Here is a 19,445-nt window from a genome sequence, read left to right as displayed (position 1 = left end):
AGTTAAATGGGGGCTTTGCTCCAGGCCTGGGGTAGATCTTTGCTCTGCATTTACGGGGCCCCAGGGAGCTGGGGAGAAGGAATGGGCCAGAGCAGCAGGCACCATGGGGGCCAGAGTGTGGGCGGGGCCAGAGTGTGGGCGGGGCCAGTGAGGAGGGGACACTCTGGGATGGACACTGAGGTGGGGGGAAGGTCACAGAGACGGGTCACCTGCTCCTGGGGCCCCCACCTGGCCTAGTGCAGTGACTGGGGCTCCAAATGCTGGGCTGGGGTCAGCTCCCTGCTCTGAGCCAGGAGAGCAGCTGCACCTCCTGAGGGTCATGGTGACTGGGCACTTTGGGGAGCTCTCCTGATGGAAGATCTCAGTGACTGCTCCCCCAAATCAGTCCCACTTTGCAGATGAGCAAACTGAGGCCTGGAGAGGCTGGTCAACAAGCCCCAAATCACAGAGCCTGAAAGTGACAGAGCAGGGGTTGAGACCAGGAAGCCTGTCTCAGGCACCAAAGTCATGTCAGGGACTTATTCTGCAGTGATAGGCTGTCCTTGCTGGACATAGGGGTTGGTGTTTAGAGGACTGGGGATTTGCGGGTCACCCAGACGCTGGACCTTCAAAGCTCGCCCTTTCTCCCAGTATCCAGGTGAAGTTTGGCTCCTCCTGGAGTGAGAAATATGGAGCCCCAGGTGGGACCCCTCAGGAATTTGTCCTGCAGCCCGGTGAATACATTACAGGAGTTGATGGCTCCTACAAGCTTTTCCTCCGGCACTTCGTCATCTACACTAGCTATGGGCGTAAGGCCACATTTGGAGAGAACAGTGGCAGGAGCTTTTCTGCCTTCCCTGACGGGAGTGAGAAAGTGCTCACTGGAGTCTTCGGACAGCATAAGCTTCTGGGCATCTCCAGCATCGGCTTTGAGTGGGATTATCCAATAGTACAGTTGATCTATGATCAAGAAAGTACTACCCAGAAATAGCTTGGAACTGAGCCTAAGCTTGGTGAATGAGCAGTCCTGGGTCTCCAGGGCTGGGCTGTGGGTTACCCTGCCAAGGCTGTCTGGCTGGTGGTGGGCACAAGTCACCAGAGACCTGAGTGCAGCCCTGAATCAGAATCCACCAATAAATCCAGCTTCTGCAGCTACAGTGGGTCTAGGGTGCTCCTTGGTCTGGGATGCAAACAAAGCCGTCTGAGCTTGTGGGGATGAGGCCTCCGGGCCGGAGCTCACTGAGCAGAGCTGCAGGAGGAGGCAAGAGGGGGTCTGACACCCCAGGGCTGGGTGATTCTGACAGGATGCAGGAACTGCCCATGCAGACCTTGAGCCAATCCCATAATCTGGGAGGATTGTGGGGGTCCCAGAGGCCCCATCCCTTGCTCTCTTCTGCAAGCCCATGCAGGTGACCTATGCAGCCCAGGCTCAATTCCAGGATTCTCTGAGTATGTAAAGAGCTTAGGGAAGCCCTCAGTTATTCGTTCACTCATTCAGAACACATATGGCAAACCCTGGCCAGCAAAAAGCTCTGTGGACTCTGGAGAATAGAGAATGGGCCAAGAGTCCAGCCAGGGACTCCCTATGGGGAATGGATGCAGAAGCAGATGGAGACAACTGGTGACTTTATCTGCATTGATAGTGACAGGTCTAGTGCCCTGTGCTCAGGCACAAGCACAGTGGTGGGTGTGCTTCAGGGAAGCCTTCCTGGAGGAGGCAACATCTGAGCTAAGTGCAAAGGCTGTGTGAGAACTGGCCAGGTGGGGTTAAGGGAGGGAGGCCTTCCAGGCCAAGAGATCAACATGGGAATGGCCAGAGCCAGGCATCCCCAGGACCCCACTTCTTGAAAGGCGGGCATCTGTTACAGCCCGAAGGGAAAGGAAAGCAGCCCCCAGGCCTGGCACATTCTCTCAACACCTCCATCAGACTGCAGCAGCCTGCCCCTCAGCCACAGTGCAGAGGCCGCCCTGTCCCCCCTCAGCTCCCTGCCTGGCAGCCCTAGAGGGACAGGACTGCTGCTTCCCTGCTTGCAGAAGGAGGCAGCGCAGGCTCAGAGGACACAGAGGCTCAGCCTGTCACACAGCACGAGTGGAGGAGTCGGGATTCAGGAGGAGGAGGTCTGGCTGCAAAGTCTGGGTTCAGATCCCCAGACCCAGCGAAGGTTTCCAGAGGGATCCTCATCTCTGGGAAGACACTTCCTGATTCTTGTCTACCTTTATTTTCATTTTACATGCTGGTTGAGCGCCACTTAGTGGTTCTTACTAAAAACAGCAGAGTCTGTTACAAATGACGTTCAACTTTCTCAGCCTGAGTTTCCACATCTGTGATGATGGGAGATTAACATTCACCAGAAAGCTGTTGTAAGAATTAAATCAGATAATTGTTAAACCACCTGGCGTTCCGCCTGGCCCCACTTGGGTGCAGGATTAATGCCATCTTTCCATCTATTCATCCATCCACCCACCCTTCATCCCCTCATTCAAGGAATAAATCAGATGACAGGAAACTTGATAGCAGACACACAAAGCTCTATAGGAGAAACCCATTTCTACAAGCAGCATGTGGTAACAGAATTTCTCATGATATAAGCCTACCTGCTCTCTCTCTCCCCACCCCACCCCCCGTCCCAGCGCTCTCAATCCTCGACTTTAAAAGGAGTCCTCGCAGACTTCCTGGATGGCTCCGTGGTAGAGAATCCACCGGCAATGCAGGAGACATGGATTCAGTTCCTGGTCTGGGAGAATCCCAGACCAACTAATGCCACAGAGCAACTAATGCCACAACTATTGAGCCTGTGCTCAGCCAACTTAGGTACACCTGAAAGGTATTAGCTTGTTCACTAAAGGACCACCCCTTCAAGGTGGCAGGGACATTTCATACATCCAATGAGAAAATGAAGATCCCAGAGAAAATCCATCTTCCACAGACAAGAGACGACCTGGCCTAGATCACACCAGGGAAGGGGGGATTCAGACCCTACAGGCTCCACTTCCCTTCTCCCTGGCCCCCCTTTGGGGAGCTCAGTTCACCCACGTGTCTCAATTGCCCCCCTGTTACATGTGGGAAGCAATAGCCCCTCCTCACGGGGGTTGTGAGATTTCAGTGACATCCTTCTCCACCCAGGGTGAACGCCGGGGTCTTACCCCTGTGGGCAGGGGCGCAGGTTTTCCTTTGAGCAGACCATATGATTTCATGGATGTGGAATTTTAGAAAACACAAAAGTGATTCACCGTGACAAAAGCAGACCTGTAATTAGGGAAGCTGAGTTTGGGATGGGACCAAATGCCAAGGGCGTGCAAAGTGCCTTTTAGAGGTGGCAAAAAGTTTCCTTAATCTGAATGTGGTGGGAGATGCATGAACGCCAGTGTATACATTTGTTAAAACTCATCAGACTTAACATACTTGCATGTTATTACATATAAATGGTACTTCAATAAAGCTGAATAAAAGCAAAACAGGATAACTGGGGAGAGAATATAGCTGACTATCAACACCCTGTGGAGCGTCACGTGACCACGTTAGACGAGGCAGACAAGATCACCGAGCAAAATCCGGACAGACGTGAGAGCATGAAACGGAAAACTTATATTCACAAAAGCATTTTTAAGGTCAATTGTATAAATGAGATAAAATAGTGGCACTTCCTGCTTGATGGGTACTGGGTATGGGATTTCTGAGGGGTAATGGAAAAGCTCTGGAGCTGAATAGCAGTAATATTGCAAAACCAGCAAATGTACTTAATCACGGAGTTGTTCTCCTTAAAAAGATCTAAATGGTAAATTTCATAATTTGTGCATTTACCCACAATAAGAATATTTGCCAACCTCATCCAACATAGGAATAGGTGTGGAAAAGATCACACAATCCAAGCTTAGCTGGAAACCCCAGAGAAATGGGGCCCAGGATTGGAGAAGATGGGAATCAGAGGAAAGACCCCACGGCCAAGGGCATGGGGCGACTGTAACTGATGGGACGAGGGCACAGGCGCTGTGAAAGGGGGGCCCGGGCCTTGACAAACCAGAGGAAACCGGAAACGTCCCGGAGAGGACAGTGAAAACTTGAGAGCTTTTCTCCTCATCCTGGGTCACGGATCCCTGAGTTCTTCCCACAGACTCCAGGCTAAGAACCACCAAATAGCCCTCAACTGAGACAGCAGGGAGGCGGCCAGCAGGCAGTGAAGACAGGCTGGACCAGCTGAAGCCAAGGGGACTCTGACAATAGCTGGGTCCTTAACTTTAGCTCACTCTGCCTTCGTTTTATTATTGAACGTCACCCCCCTTCACCACAACGGTTCCGAGTGTGATCATTAAAACCAAAATACAGGCAGTGGCCCAATTCCTGGAAATTCCCACCCTATCCAGAAGTAGCAAAAATGTCCTACCACTTGTTACTGTGGGAAATGACTGAGTTTGTAAAAACCTCCAACCTCGCGCCCTGGCGCCGCTCTCAGCTTCGGAGATGGACCATCTTCTGCCTATGATGTGTGCATCTCCCCAAATAAACCTCTCCTGTTACTCTGACGTGCTCTTGATTTCTTTCCTGGGCAAGGCAAGGATTCTCTCCAGGGGTCCCTGTGGGGCCCGGGACCTGACACTCCCTCTCCCACACGCAACCAGCATTTATAATTAATGTAAAAGTAGAGAAGAGGAACACATCAGCGAGGGAACTGCAGAGAGATGATGATCAGTAAGGCAAGCTTCACTGGGTCTGGGGATCTGAGCCCAGACTTTGCAGCCAGACCTCCTCCCCCTGAATCCCGACTCCTCCACTCGTGCTGTGTGACAGGCCGAGCCTCTGTGTCCTCTGGGCCTGCACTGTCTCCTGCTGCAAGCGGGGAAGAAGCAGTCCTGTCCCTCTAGAGCTGCCGGGCGGGGAGCTGAGGAGGGACAGGACAGCCTCTGCACCGTGGTTGAGGGGCAGGCTGCTGCAGTCTGATGGAGGTGTTGAGAGAATGTGCCAGGCCTGGGAGCTGCTTTCCTTTCCCTTCGGGCTGTAACAGATGCCCGCCTTTCAAGAAGTGGGGTCCTGGGGATGCCTGGCTCTGGCCATTCCCGTGTTGATCTCTTGGCCTGGAAGGCCTCCCTCCCTTAACCCCACCTGGCCAGCTCTCACATAGCCTTTATACTTAATTGAGATGTTGCCTCCTCCAGGAAGTCTTCCCTGAAGCACACCCTCTACTGGCCTTGTGCCTGAGTTCAGTTCAGTGGCTCAGTCTTGTCTGAGCCTGTCCGTGTCCATCACCAACTCCCAGAACTTGTTCAAACTCATGTCCATCGAGTTGGTGATGCCATCCATCCATCTCATCCTCTGTCATCCTCTTCTCCTCCCGCCTTCAATCTTTCCCAGCTTTAGAGTCTTTTCCAATGAGTCAGCTCTTCCCATCAGGTGGCCAAAGTATTGGAGCTTCAGTTTCTGCATCAGTCCTTCCAATGAATATTCAGGACTGATCTCCTTTAGGATTGACTGGTTTGATCTCCTTGCAGTCCAAGGGACTCTCAAGAGTCTTCTCCAACACTACAGTTCAAAAGCATCAATTCTTCGGCGCTCCGCTTTCCAACTCTCACATCCATACATGACTACTGGAAAAACCATGGCTTTGACTAAATGAACCTCTGTTGGCAAAGTAATGTCTCTGCTTTTAATATGCTGTCTAGGTTGGTCATAGCTTTTCTTCCAAGGAGCAAGTGTCTTTTAATTTTATGGCTGCAGTCACCATCTGAAGTGGTTCTGGAGCCCAAGAAAATAAAGTCTGAGTACAGGGTCTAGGCCTGTCCTTATCAATGCAGATGGAACAACCAGTTGCTCCACCTGCTTCTGCATCCTTTCCTCATGGAAAGGCCCCGGTTAGACGCATGGCCCATCCTCCATTCCTCCAGAGTCCAGGGAGCCCATAGCCAGCCAGGGCTTGCCATATGTGTTCTGAATGAGTGAATGAATGATTGAATGGCTTCTCTGGAGCTTTGCACACTCAGAGAATCCTGAAATTGAGCCTGGACAGCTCAGGCTACCTGGATGGCCTTGCACCAGTGAGTCGGGGATGGGGCCTCTGGGAGCCCCAAATCCTCAGAGATTATGGGATCAGCCCGAGGTCTGCACAGGCAGGCCCTGCATCCTGTCAGAATCACCTAGCCCTGGGGTGTTGGACCCCCTTCTGCCTTCTCTTGTGGCTCCACCCTGGAGGCCCTGTCCCCACAAGTTCAGAAGGCTTTGTTTGCATCCCCAACCAAGGAGCACCCTGGACCCACTGTAGCTGCAGAAGCTGGATTTATTGGTGGATTCTGATTCAGGCCCCTGGTGCATTGTGCCCACCATCAGTCAGATGACCTTGGCAGGATAACCCACGGCCCAGACCTGGGGACCCAGGAGTAGTCATTTCTCTTTGGTTGAGGTACTATTTGCTTCAGTTTGAAGGATAATTCCAGTCAAAGCTGATGGGGGTAATGCTCTGAGCCGTATACTGTCCATAGACGCTGGTGAGTACCTTCTCTATGTCATCACGGGAGGCAGCAAAAGTGTTGTCTAATTTCCTTTCAAAATGGATGAACGTCCTAGGTCAGTGCATATGAGCAAAGATTGAAGGTATTTTGTGTAGCAGCAGTGGATTCTTATAATGTGTTCACCCAGCTGTAGGAGCAACTCCTGAGTTATCTCACCTGGGTCTCCGTATTTCTCACTCCAGGAGGAGCTGTATCTCACCTGGATACTAAGAAGAAGGGGGAGATTTGAAGGTCCAGGATCTTGGTGATGCCCCAAACCCCAGGTCCTCAATTTCCCATCACCAGCAAGGGGGCAGCCTGTCACTGCAGCATAAGCCCGTGACACATGACATTGAGACCTGAGACAGGCTTCCTGGTCTTAGGTCTCCCTGCTCTGCTGATTTCAGGCTCTGTGATTTGGGGCTTGTTAGCCAGCCTCCTCGGTCTCAGTTTGCTCACCTGCAATATGGGAGTGATTTTGTGGAGCAGTCACTGAGATCTTCCATCAGGAGAGCTCCTCAAGATGCCCAGTCACTATGACCCTCAGGAGGTGCAGGTGGTCTCACAGCTCACAGTGGGGAGCTGACCCCGGGCCCAGCATTTGCAGCCCCAGTCACTGCACTAGACCTGAAGCAGGTGACGCCAATCTGTGATCTTCCCCCAGCTCAGGCCTGTCCTGGAGCCTACCTCCTCACCTGGCCCCGCCCACACCCTGGCCCCGCCCACACTCTGGCCCCCATGGTGCCTGCTGCTCTGGCCCATTCCCTCTTCCCAGGTCCCTGGAACCCCGTAAATGCAGAACAAATATCTACCCCAGACTTTGAGCAAAGCCCACACTCAACCATTAGGGGAAGGCCTGGGCTTGCTGCCTCTACGCTTCTATTGCTCTATCAGTGGTCCACTCTGACCCTCCTTCCTTTTCTCTTTGACCCTAACCTGGGCAGATTTTCTGCTTTCCCATAGGCATTCTCAGACTGAGAGACCATTTCTGGTTGAGCTGAGTTGGGGTTGAAAGGAGACAGTGGGGAGAAGCACCCCTCCCTTTCGGTCATCCTGGGAAGCAGAGGCTAGACTTGCAGGAGAGAGAAACGGAGAGGGTTGGGGAGCAGGGGAGGAAACAGCAGAGGAAGAGGGACAGACAGAAGGTGCTGGCTGGGGGCTCCAGGACCCCAAGGCCTCAGCTGACTCAGGAGACATCAGCACCCAGTGAGGATGCTGGGAGGAGGGACCAGCCCCCTCCCCAGGTTCCCGAGACTGGGGCAGTGGCTGGGATGCACTGAGGGGCTCCAAGCCCTGCTCAACTCACCTCTTGATTAGGCCCAGAGGACCTATGAACACTCGAATCCCAGTGATATCGGTTTGGAAGTCTCTAGAGGTCTCCAGCGGAGAAGGCAATGGCACCCCACTCCAGTACTCTTGCCTGGAAAATCCCATGGACGGAGGAGCCTGGTAGGCTGCAGTCCATTGGATCGCTAAGAGTCGGACATGACTGAGCAACTTCACTTTCACTTTTCACTTTCATGCATTAGAGAAGGAAATGGCAACCCACTCCAGTGTTCTTGCCTGGAGAATCCCGGGGACGGGGGAGCCTGGTGGGCTGCCATCTGTGGGGTCACAGAGTTGGACACAACTGAAGTGACTTAGCAGCAGCAGCAGCAGCAGCAGAGATCTCTAGAGGTACTGAGTGGAGAAGGCAATGGCAACCCACTCCAGTACTCTTGCCTGGAAAATCCCATGGGTGGAGGAGCCTGGTAGGCTGCAGTCCATGGGGTCGCTACGAGTCGGACATGACTGAGCGACTTCACTTTCACTTTTCACTTTCATGCATTGGAGAAGGAAATGGCAACCCACTCCAGTGTTCTTGCCTGGAGAATCCCGGGGATGGGGGAGCCTGGTGGGCTGTCGTCTATGGGGCTGCACAGAGTCGGACACGACTGAATCGACTTAGCAGCAGCAGAGGTACTGAAATAGGTACCTTCTCCAGGCCCAAATGTCTCTATTATATGAAAGAACCAGGTGGGGAAGAGGAAAAAATAAACACAAGTGACACGTTGGCTGTTTCTGCCTAGAGGAGGACACAGCCCCTCCAGATGAGGGGACAGGCCTGAGAGCAGAGTCCGTCTGTGACAAGGGCTGGCCCAGATCCCAGCCCTGGACAGCAGGAGGAGGGTGAGGGGGGCCTCCAGGGGGATGGGCAGGGGGACCCCCAGCCAGACTTATGCTGTGCCCAGCAGGTGGGGCTCCACAGGAGGGCGAGGGTCAGCCACAGCAGCATGGCTTCTGGCTGGAGAGTCAAGGGCTCCTGGGGAGAAGAGGACAGGCCATCCCATCTCAGAGAGGGGCCTCCCCTGACCTCGTGGGCTCAAGCATGGCGGGGTTGGGGCCTTACCAGGCCTGCGGAGTCCTGTGGTCCTGTCCTGGTGTTGGGAGTCTGGTGCCTGGGCACCGTCCTCTGGGCCCTTTATACCCTCCTGGGCCCTGTGGCCCCCCGGCAGGAGGAACAGTCAAGGGGCCAGTGGGACAGGAAGGAGCTGGGGAGGGCTCTTCCTGGGGGAATCCACAGAGCCATCCGGGGGAGGGGACACACTCTTTACTGCCTTGGCCTCGTGGTCACCACAAACAACACGTGACTCTAGGGGCATTTTACTGTCACCTCTGGGTTTCCCGTCTGGACCCTGCACCAGACCCTGATCTCAGCCGTGGCGAGGTGTCCTGAGAGCCCTTCCCAGTTTGAGCAAACAGGGTTCACCCCCTTGGCTGCTTCAGCATAGCTGCCCCCAGCAGCTTCACGGGGCTCAGGGCTCCTTCCTCATGCAGAACCCGCTTCAGGGCCTCACTCAGGCCTGGGCAGAGCCTTGTGTGCCCTGGGCTTTCCCCTCTAACCCTCAGAGCTGCAGCGGACAGCTCAGTTCTGAGGGCCTATGGCAGGTGGTAGAGACAGCCCGGGCCTGGCCCTCCATGGCCTGTCACTGGAAGACACCTGTCACCTTTCCTTTGAGCCAGGTCTGGTATAGCTGGGGATGAACTGGGCCCCGTGGGCTATGGGATGACTGACAGCAAGGACACCAGGACAGGAGGGGTCACAGTGGTCCTCCACGTCAGCTCTCCCCAGAGCACCTGGGGCCAGGCCGAGGGGTCACCTTGTCTGGGAGGGAGTGGGGGCCTTCTCAAGGGCTGGGGATCTGGGGGCCTCATGGTCCAGCAGGTCCAGGCCCCCTGTGACTGGATGGTCTGCACAGCCTTCCCAACCATCGGGAAGAGCCACAGGGTCACAGAACTCAACACAGGGGTGACTGTGGGCAGGGAGTCAGAGCCCGTCAGGTCTGAACCCCCACTTCCTTCCTCCCTGGCCCCCCTTTGGGAGCTCAGGTCACCCACGTGTCTCAATTGCCCCCCCTGTTATATGCGGGAAACAATAGCCCCTCCTCACAGGGGTTGTGAGATATCAGTGACACCCTTCTCCACCCAGGGTGAATGCCGGGGTCTTACCCCTGTGGGCAGGGGCGCAGGTTTTCCTTTGAGCAGATTTTGCAATCGCCCAAGGTTAGGAATGGCAGACCTGTCCATAAGTTACCAGTTCCATGAATGGAGGTGTCCTCACCACAGGGGAAGCTACACTGGCCCGGAGAAGGAGTGGACCCCAGGCTGTGCTGATACATTACCGGGGACCAGCCCCGGTTGGATCCAGGGTATCCTCAGGGTGATGGCGTGGCGAGAGAGATATATAGAGAGATAAAGAAAGAATGTTGCAGTTAAGAAAATAGAGGAGAGAAAGAGGCTGATATTCCTTGGTTACAGAAAGCCAATAAAGCCCCAGCACGGGACTTGCTTTGTTCACATAGGCTGCAGGCATCCTCTCAAATAGCAGAAGGTGCCCCCACCTTGGGCACCTTCTTGAGTGGGTCTTAGAAGCCCAGGCAGGAAAGTGAACTCAGAGGGCCCCTGCGCTCCAGGGAATTAGCCTGAAAAGAAAGAGAAAGAACGACATGGGGAGGCCAAGCTTGTGCAAGACCCGTAACTTTATTTTCAAAGGGAGCTTATATACCCTAAGTTGTACGTAGAGAATAATGGAAAATACAAAGTCATGCAGGATTAGCAGCCCTGACCCTTATCGAGACCAGGCGTTCTTTCTGCGTGCCTATCTGTATACACAGGTCTTAGGTGATTTACATCATCTTCTGGCCAGGAGGCCTATTAATATTTTATGGCCCTTTTCTGATAAGGGTCCATCAACCAGAAAATTTATTTTTCCTAAAAGTGTTGTTCTTTCTAAAGTCTGGTGCCACTCTCAGAAAACACTAAATAAAGTTACATTCTTATAGGGCAAAGGTGTAGTGGGCTATAACAAGGAAAGATTTATTAACTCAAAGTTTAATGTTGTTAATATCAAGGCCACTACTTATATTTCAACTATATTAATTAATGCACTCCCAAGTACACAACGAAAGATGTGAAAACTTGGCAGCAAGCATTGGCTCAACAATGAAGCCCTTAACCAGTTCTATTCTAATGATTTTTAACTCCTCAAAAGGCTCTATTTAAAATTCCCGTGCCTCTCGTGGTTGGGGGGCTGTAAACAATCACATGTGTAGTTGTAAAAGTCCAGATAAACCTGTCAGGCAAGTTAGAGCATCATCAGAAGGGTTTGGATTGGAACACTCTGTTATGCCCAGGAGATTTATTAACTAGAGCTCTAAGTTGATTTTCTTTAGAGAAAGGTGGTCGGGGATAGCCCCCCGCTGGTATCAGAGGAGTTAGTGAAAGGCATAAAATAGTAAGACAGACAGACTCTGCTTTTGGGGTGGATGCTCGAACAGGTCCAGGGGGTCCCTCGAGTCCTGATCTGCCTTGCTCGTCAGGTCTCTTCCACGTGACCTTGTCATGGGTGGGATCGGCCCAGGGAATCCCTTGAGTCCTGAAGCCTGGCTTGTCAGGTCTCCTTGCATGACCTTGTCATGGGTGGGATCTCCCGTGCTGGCTCCCAGCAATACGTTGCCTTAGGATAGGCTGGGCAGAGGCTAGAGCACCCAAGCTCCCAGGTGGTGGCAAGGAGAAAGGGCGCAGAGCATGGCCTGGCGTGTGCACAGCCTTTCTCGGGAAATGCAGGCCACCAGGAACTGGGGACCCTGGCTTCACTAGGTGGTAGTGTGGGGGGCTGTGTCGGGGTGAAGGCCCTGTCCAGCTGCCACCTGCCTACTTACATCAGGTCCCTAGGCCAGGGACCAGCACACTATGGTTTAAAGGTAAACTCCCATTGTCTACCTGTTTTTGCACAACCAGTGAGTTCAGACTACATGTGTGCTAAGTGGCTTCAGTCATGTCCAATTCTTTGCAACCCCATGGGCTGTAGCCTACCAGGCCCCTCTTATCCACGGGATTCTCCAGGCAAGAATATGGGAGTGGGTTGCCATGCCCTCCTCCAGGGGGCCTTCCACCGAGGGATCAAACCGGCACCTCCTGCATTGGAGGCAGATTTTTTACCACTAGTGCCACCTGGGAAGCCTGAGCTCAGAATACTTTTCATCTATTTATACTGTTAGAAAAAAATTCCAAGAAAAACTGTGACAAGTAAAAATCTCTGAATTTCCAACATCATTCTTTGCCCATTTATGTGCACTCTTGTCCATTCATGGAGATGTCACCCGGGGCTGTATTTCCAGCGCAGAGGCATGGGGAGAGTTCTGACAGAGACTCTGTGGCCCAGAACACTAACCCCTGTGGCCCTTCACTCACAGAATCAGGATTTCTGGGGGACCCCTCTTCCCCACCCAGGACCAGAGGCAGCTCTGTCCATGGTGCTGACTGCAGGGAGGTGGTGGGTGCTACACATATCAACCAGCCTTTGTGCGGAGAAGGGAGCAGAGGGCAGAAGGCACTTTTTCTGTTAAGCTGCCAGTTGGGGGCCTTCCTTCTCTCTGCAGGCTGCCAGGGTTTGAGCCCAGATGGATGGTCTATCTGGACTGGGACACAAGGAAGCAGTACCCAAAGTGGGAGAGGAAAAGATGGTTGCTAATCTGGTCAAGGGGGGATGGTGGGACTTGCCCAAGGGCTCAGGGAGGCACGTTTTCACGCAGTGCATGAGCATGGTTATAAGGGACACCCGTGCACACGTGTGAGCTCAAGAGGCACCACAGGCTCACAGGTGGATACCTCCTCAAACACATACCCCTGCCACCTCTCCCAACTACTGGAGCTCGCAGGTGTGACTTCTATCAGAGGGCGCATGAAGCTTGCCTGTCTCTTGCTGACGCAAAGAGTTGTTGGAGACCATTGCCAAGATCAATGAACTTCAATTGCAACAGACTGATATTCTCTCATTCCTTCTCTGGTGAGTAGCTGGAATTCATCCATCAAGAGTCAATTTGGGGGGCTTCCCTAGTGCTCCAGTGGTTAATAATGTGTCGAGCAATGCAGCGGTCAGCCCCGGTCCGGGAAGATCCCGCATGACTTGGGACGGCTAAGCCTGGGAGCTATAACTACTGAAGCGCATGTGCTGGGGCCTGTGCTCAGCAACAAGGGACGCCACTGCAGTGAGAGACCCGGGAGCAGCAACTAGAGAGTAGCCCCGCTCACTGAAACAGGAGAAAGATGGCGTGCAGCGACGAAGATGTAGCCCAGCAGGAGTGCATGAAAATTAATTAATTTAAGAAGAGCCAGTTTTCCTTTTGTAGTTAATATTCTTGAGGTACAGATTATGTACTGTAGGAAGGGCAGAAAGTGCTTGATCATTGATTTATTGTTTCTATTTACCAATTTTCCAAATAATGATTTTATTCCCTTGGCTTACTCCACAGATAACAAATGAAGGATTGTTGTGGAGTTACTCTGAACTCAGGGGTTTCTACATGCTGTGAGCTGCAGTTTTCTGGGGTGAAGGAAGCCAGGAGGTGGCCAGTCCACAGGGAGACCTCTCAGGCCCTGGATGGGGCTGGGGGCTGGGGTGGCCTTCCCTGAGCAGGGAGTGGGGACCCCCTGCCTCCTGGATTCCTGGTGACAAGCTGCCTGCAGGATGACGGTGCTTCCACATCCACTCTGGGGAGGCCTCGCCAGCTCCACTGACCCTGGTCCCTCAGAGGGACTGGCTGCAGTCTCAGCCTGGTTCCCAGCTGCCTGTCCCTCCAGGGGCCCCTCCAGGGAGGCCAGGAAGTTTGTGGGATGCCAAGGGGCCCCTGAAGAACCATGGCCACTGCAGGTTAGCTGAGAATGGCCTGCTGGGTGCCCTGAGCATGACTGCTTCTTCCAGAGGTTGGGGTGGGTGTAGGGTGGCCATAGGCTCCTCACCTTGCCCGCTGATCTGTGTCTGTTCCCTCCTGGGTCTTTATTGATTAGTTGATTTGCGTGGCGGGAAACAGCTGGGCTTCTTTAAGCAGGAGGGTGTGGTCAGCAAGAGTCAAGGGCGAGTCTCCACCTGTGGCCCCGGACCCTGAGCTCAGCCCAGGACGCAGGTCAGGAAGCAGACCCTGACTTGCCTTGTTTTATGTTGTTGCTGCTCTTCCTGTGGTCATTGTGGCGTTGTCGCTATGCTGCTGGCATGATCGTTACTGTGTGGCTGCCGTTGTGTTGCTGGGGTTGTGTTGTCAGCACTGCTGCTGGGTTGTTGTGGTGGTGGTTGTGCCCTTGAGGCTCCGGTGAGGACAGCCCCTCAGCTCTGCTGTGAGGCTGGTGTGCCAGGAGCCCGGTCCCGCCTCCCTGTCCCCAGCGTGATGTGGGGGCCGCTGCTCTTTCCCTCTATGGGACTTGGATCCCAGCAGGACTGTAAGCTGGGAGTCAGGGTGCCTGGGCCACACCGGCCTGGTGTCCACACCCACGTGCCCACCTGCACAGACAGGAAGGGGACCGGGCAGGGTCGCCTCAGGCACCCCCGGGGTCCCTGCTCTAACCCTCCTGCAGCCCTGCTGGCCTTACTCTTCCTGGCACCCTGGGAGCCCTGAGTGACAGAGTCCAGACTCACACCCTGGTGGGGACTGCAGTCCAGGAGACTCGACGGTGATAGAAAACCCGCATCTCAATCGGGGCTCTGAAGGAGGCAGCCGGGCGAGTGAGACCGTCATAGTGACTCTGGTGATGGTGAGTCCTGGACCAGCTGGTCATCACTGAAGCCAAACACCCCATGTATAGTGCATGTCTGTGTGTCTGTGTGTGTCTCTGTGTGTCTGTGTGTGTGTCTGTATCTGTGTGTGTGTCTGTGTGTGTGTCTCTGTCTCTGTGTGTGTGTGTCTGTATGCCTGTGTGTGTTTCTCTGTGTACGTCTCTCTGTGTGCATCTCTCTGTATGTGTCTCTCTGTATGTGTGTCTCTGTGTGTGTCTCTGTGTGTGTATCTGAGTCTGTGTGTGTATGTGTGTGTCTGTCTGTGTGTGTGTCTGTGTGTGGGTCTGTGTGTGTCTGTCTCTGTGTGTGTGTGTCTGTATGTCTGCGTGTGTTTCTCTGTGTGCGTCTCTGTGTGTGTGTGTCTCTGTGTGCGTCTGTGTGTGTGTGTGTCTCTGCATGTGTGTCTGTGTGTGTCTGTGTGTGTGTCCCTTGGACCCCACACTCTTGCCAGCAGCAGACAGCAGAGATCGCTCAGCTCCCGGGCTCCTTCTGCCCCCACCCCGCCTCCCGCTGTGTCAACAGTGAGGAGGAAGGAGCCCGAACCTCAGACCCTGCAGCCCGACCTTGGCCAGGATCCAGATGCCAGCCCCTTTGTCCTCTTTCCCCGCAGCTTCCAGAGGGTGTTTGCAGAGGATTCGGAAGACTGACACTTGTGCTTATAGAACTCCACCCCAGCCCCGGCCTGGAAAACTGACAAAGAGGGTTCTCTTGGGGCCCGTGGGGGGGTCTCCTCTTGGCCTCCAGCAGCTCCTCTTGGCCCCTGGCTGCCCACGCCCGGCTGCATGGCTGAATGTCTCTCAAGGCCCCGGGGCTGGCTGGCCCCTGCATCCTGACGGGCGTCTGGCAGCCCAGGACGAGGCCCACCTCCCAGGGGGGAGGGGCCGGGTGCTGCACTGGTCAGCGCTGTGGAGGAGAAACAGCTCACAGCGCACAGGCGAGGACCCTGCACGGCTCAGCTGGGACGTGGGTAAGGAAGGGGTTAGAGGCCCTGGAATGTTCCGAAGGCCACGAGGCTGACGTCTGACCACAGACCAGATAAAGAGCAGGAACCAAGCCCAGGATAAGCCGCCCCTCCCTCAGCCTGCACCCCAGGGCTCAGGTGTGGCACGTGCCTGGCCTCTGAACTTTCTAGGACCGCTGAGAAGGAGCTCACGGGCACCAGGCCAGCTCTGCCAAAGGCCTTGAGCGTCTTGGCCCCGGGTTCCCAGAGCAACAGCAGGAACTCTGCAGGGAGCCCCTGGCCGTGGGAGTCTGCAGTGCGTGGGCACGAGGGCTGCGGAGACACAGGAAGGGACATCTCTCCCCAGAGGGCACCAGATGGACCCTGGATGGACATCTGAATGCAGGGGCAGAGCGGTGGGGGGTTTAAATCCCACAGCTCACTGGCTCAAGCACGTCAACCCTCCTGAAGATAGGAGAGGAATACCCCTCTGAGAGGTGCTGTGAGGATCAAATGAGATCACACTTGTGAAACCCCTGGGCATTAGGCCTGACCCCACGGGGGTTCAGGATCAATGTTAGTCTTCCTCCCGTCCATCCCTCCCTCCCTCCACTACTGCGGGAATAAATCAAATCACAGAACTGCTCACGCACACACGAAACCCTTCCACAGGAGTAGCTTCCACCAGCAGCACTCATGGAGGGATCAGAGTCCTTGTGAAGGAGACAGCAGAGAGCTGCCTATGTCTGCCCAGTGAGGATGCAGAGAGAAAGCCACCATCTGCAGGGCAGGAAGAAAGCTCCCCGGGGATGGGGGCTTGCTGCTTATGTGTGCATGGTGTATACGTGTGGAGGAGCGTGTGCAAGCTCCTTTTGTCAGGAGAGCTGGCAGGGGTGTGTGTTTGAAGCGGATCCACCGATGAGCCTGCAGTACCTTTTGAGCTCCCGTGTGCGTCCCTTACAGCTATGCACTTGTGCTCCGGGAAAATGCACCCCCCTTGCCCTGGGTAAGTCCTGTCAGCACCCCGTTGTCCAGGTCAGCAGCCAACACTTCCTCCAACTCCCACGCTAGGTACTGCATCCTGGAGTCCCGGCCAGACAGACCTTCCTTCTGAGCTCACAACCTGGCAGTCTGCAGAGAGAAGGAAGGCTCCCAACTGACAGAAAAATCTCAAAAAGTGCTTAACGCTGGGCTGGGGCAGGAACACAAGCCGCTTTGTGCCTCCTCTGGGCCCCTTCCTCCAGCAGCTGTACCTGCTGGGCTCCTAGGCCTCCTGCGTCTCCGCCTCCCCAGGAGGATCCGGGGCCCCAGGAGGGCTTCTCTGCCCCCTGCAGCTGGCTGGCCCTGACCTTCCCCGCCCAGAGGCATCACGGGGCTGGAGGCCTCTGGGGGCGCGTGCGGAGTTCTGGAGGACAGGTGAGGGCTTCACTTTGCTACAGGAGTCAGGGGGGGCCTGAGCCCTAAGGAGCCTGTCCAGGGGGGGCCAGTGCAGGCCCGGAAGGAGGGGCCAGCTTTCTGGATAAAGTTGCCCTCTGCTCCCTTCTCTGCACAAAGGTGGGTTTTTATATGAAGCCACCCCTTCCCTGATAGCTCAGTTGGTAAAGAATCTGCCTGCAATGCAGGAGACCCTGGTTTGAAACCTGGGTCGGGAAGACCCCTGGGGAAGGGATAGGCTACCCACTCCCGTATTCTGGGGTTTCCCTTGTGGCTCAGCTGGTAAAGAATCCACCAGCAATGCGGGGAGACCCAGGTTTGATCTCAAAGTTGGGAAGATCCCCAGGAGAAGGAAATAGCAACCCACTCCAGTATTCTTGCTTGAAAAACCCCACGCACAGAGGAGCCTAGCAGGCTACAGACCATGGTTTCAAAAAGAGCTGAACACGACTTAGTAACTAAAAAGACAAGAGAAAAAAGGGGCAATTTTCTACTTCTATTTTGCGTGATTGCAAAGTCTGCTCAAAGGAAAACCTGCGCCCCTGCCCACAGGGGTAAGACCCTGGCATTCACCCTGGGTGGAGAAGGGTGTCACTGATATCTCACAACCCCTGTGAGGAGGGGCTATTGCTTCCCGCATATCACAGGGGGGCAATTGAGACACGTGGGTGACCTGAGCTCCGCAAAGGGGGGCCAGGGAGGAGGGAAGTGGGGGTTCAGACCTGATGGGCTCTGACTCCCTGCCCACAGTCACCCCTGTGTTGAGTTCTGTGACCCCGTGGCTCTTCCCGATGGTTGGGGAGGCTGTGCAGACCATCCAGTCACAGGGGGCCTGGACCTGCTGGACCATGAGGCCCCCAGATCCCCAGCCCTTGAGAAGGCCCCCACTCCCTCCCAGACAAGGTGACCCCTCGGCCTGGCCCCAGGTGCTCTGGGGAGAGCTGACGTGGAGGACCACTGTGACCTCTCCTGTCCTGGTGTCCTTGCTGTCAGTCATCCCATAGCCCACGGGGCCCAGTTCATCCCCAGCTATACCAGACCTGGCTCAAAGGAAAGGTGACAGGCGTCTTCCAGTGACAGGCCATGGAGGGCCAGGCCCGGGCTGTCTCTACCACCTGCCATAGGCCCTCAGAACTGAGCTGTCTGCTGCAGCTCTGAGGGTTAGAGGGGAAAGCCCAGGGCACACAAGGCTCTGCCCAGGCCTGAGTGAGGCCCTGAAGCGGGTTCTGCACGAGGAAGGAGCCCTGAGCCCCGTGAAGCTGCTGGGGGCAGCTACGCTGAAGCAGCCGAGGAGTTGAACCCTGTTTGCTCAACGCCACGGCTGAGATCAGGGTCTGGTGCAGGGTCCAGACGGGAAACCCAGAGGTGACAGTAAAATGCCCCTAGAGTCACGTGTTGTTTGTGGTGACCACGAGGCCAAGGCAGTAAAGAGCACGTCCCCTCCCCCAGATGGCTCTGTGGATTCCCCCAGGAAGAGCCCTCCCCAGCTCCTTCCTGTCCCACTGGCCCCTTGACTGTTCCTCCTGCCAGGGGGCCACAGGGCCCAGGAGGATATAAAGGGCCCAGAGGACGGTGCCCAGGCACCAGACTCCCAACACCAGGACGGGACCACAGGACTCTGCAGGCCCGGTAAGGCCCCGACCCCGCCATGCTTGAGCCCACGAGGTCAGGGGAGGCCCCTCTCTGAGATGGGATGGCCTGTCCTCTTCTCCCCAGGAGCCCTTGACTCTCCAGCCAGAAGCCATGCTGCTGTGGCTGACCCTCGCCCTCCTGTGGAGCCCCACCTGCTGGGCACAGCATAAGTCTGGCTGGGGGTCCCCCTGCCCATCCCCCTGGAGGCCCCCCTCACCCCTCTCCCTCTGTCCAGGGAGGTCTGGGCCAGCCCTTGTCACAGACGGACTCTGCTCTCAGGCCTGTCCCCTCATCTGGAGGGGCTGTGTCCTCCTCTAGGCAAAAACAGCCAACATGTCATTGTGTGTTTATTTTTTTCCTCTTCCCCACCTGGTTCTTTCATATAATAGAGACATTTGGGCCTGGAGGACCTATTTCAGTTCCTTTAGAGACTTTCAAAATGACGTCACCAGGATTTGAGAGTTTACGAGTCATTTTGGCTGTGTTAGAAGGTGAGTAGGAGCAGGGCTTGGAGCCCCTCACTGCATCCCAGCCCCTGCCCCAGTCTCGGGAACCTGGGGAGGGGGCTGGTCCCTCCTTCCAGCACCCTCACTGGGTGCTGATGTCTCCCGAGTCAGCTGAGGCCTTGGGGTCCTGGAGCCCCCAGCCAGCACCTTCTGTCTGTCCCTCTTCCTCTGCTGTTTCCCCCCCTGCACCCCAGCCCTCTCCCCTCCTCTCTCCTCCTGCAAGTCTGGCCTCTGCTTCCTGGGATGACCGAAAGGGAGGGGTGCTTCTCCCCACTGTCTCCTTTCAACCCCAACTCAGCTCAACCAGAAATGGTCTCTCAGTCTGAGAATGCCTATGGGAAAGCCCAGGTTGGGGTCAAAGAGAAAAGGAAGGAGGACCACTGATTGA

At 55.2% G+C, this 19,445-nt stretch overlaps 1 protein-coding gene and 1 long non-coding RNA gene across 2 annotated transcripts in view; both read left to right on the top strand.

Annotated features, from left to right (window-relative positions):
* The window catches only part of LOC120873738 (zymogen granule protein 16 homolog B-like), a 2,595-nt gene extending 1,459 nt beyond the window's left edge, over positions 1-1,136 (top strand). The window contains exon 4 of the mRNA XM_040254633.1: positions 631-1,136. Within this exon, the coding sequence (XP_040110567.1) occupies positions 631-970 (340 nt within the window). The 3' untranslated portion in view covers positions 971-1,136. The remainder of the gene's footprint in view (positions 1-630) is intronic.
* Positions 1,137-15,428: 14,292 nt separating this feature from the next.
* Positions 15,429-18,734, top strand: LOC120873753. Its single transcript, XR_005723521.1, has 3 exons — positions 15,429-15,512; positions 18,369-18,548; positions 18,636-18,734. It is a non-coding gene; the product is annotated as an uncharacterized LOC120873753 (long non-coding RNA).
* The last annotated feature ends 711 nt before the right edge of the window (positions 18,735-19,445 follow it).

The sequence above is a fragment of the Oryx dammah genome, unplaced genomic scaffold, assembly GCF_014754425.2.
Source record: "Oryx dammah isolate SB20612 unplaced genomic scaffold, SCBI_Odam_1.1 HiC_scaffold_2, whole genome shotgun sequence".
In the NCBI taxonomy this organism is placed as follows: domain Eukaryota; kingdom Metazoa; phylum Chordata; class Mammalia; order Artiodactyla; family Bovidae; genus Oryx; species Oryx dammah.
Note: the sequence above shows the minus strand (reverse complement) of the source record. Positions and strands in the feature narration are given on the sequence as shown.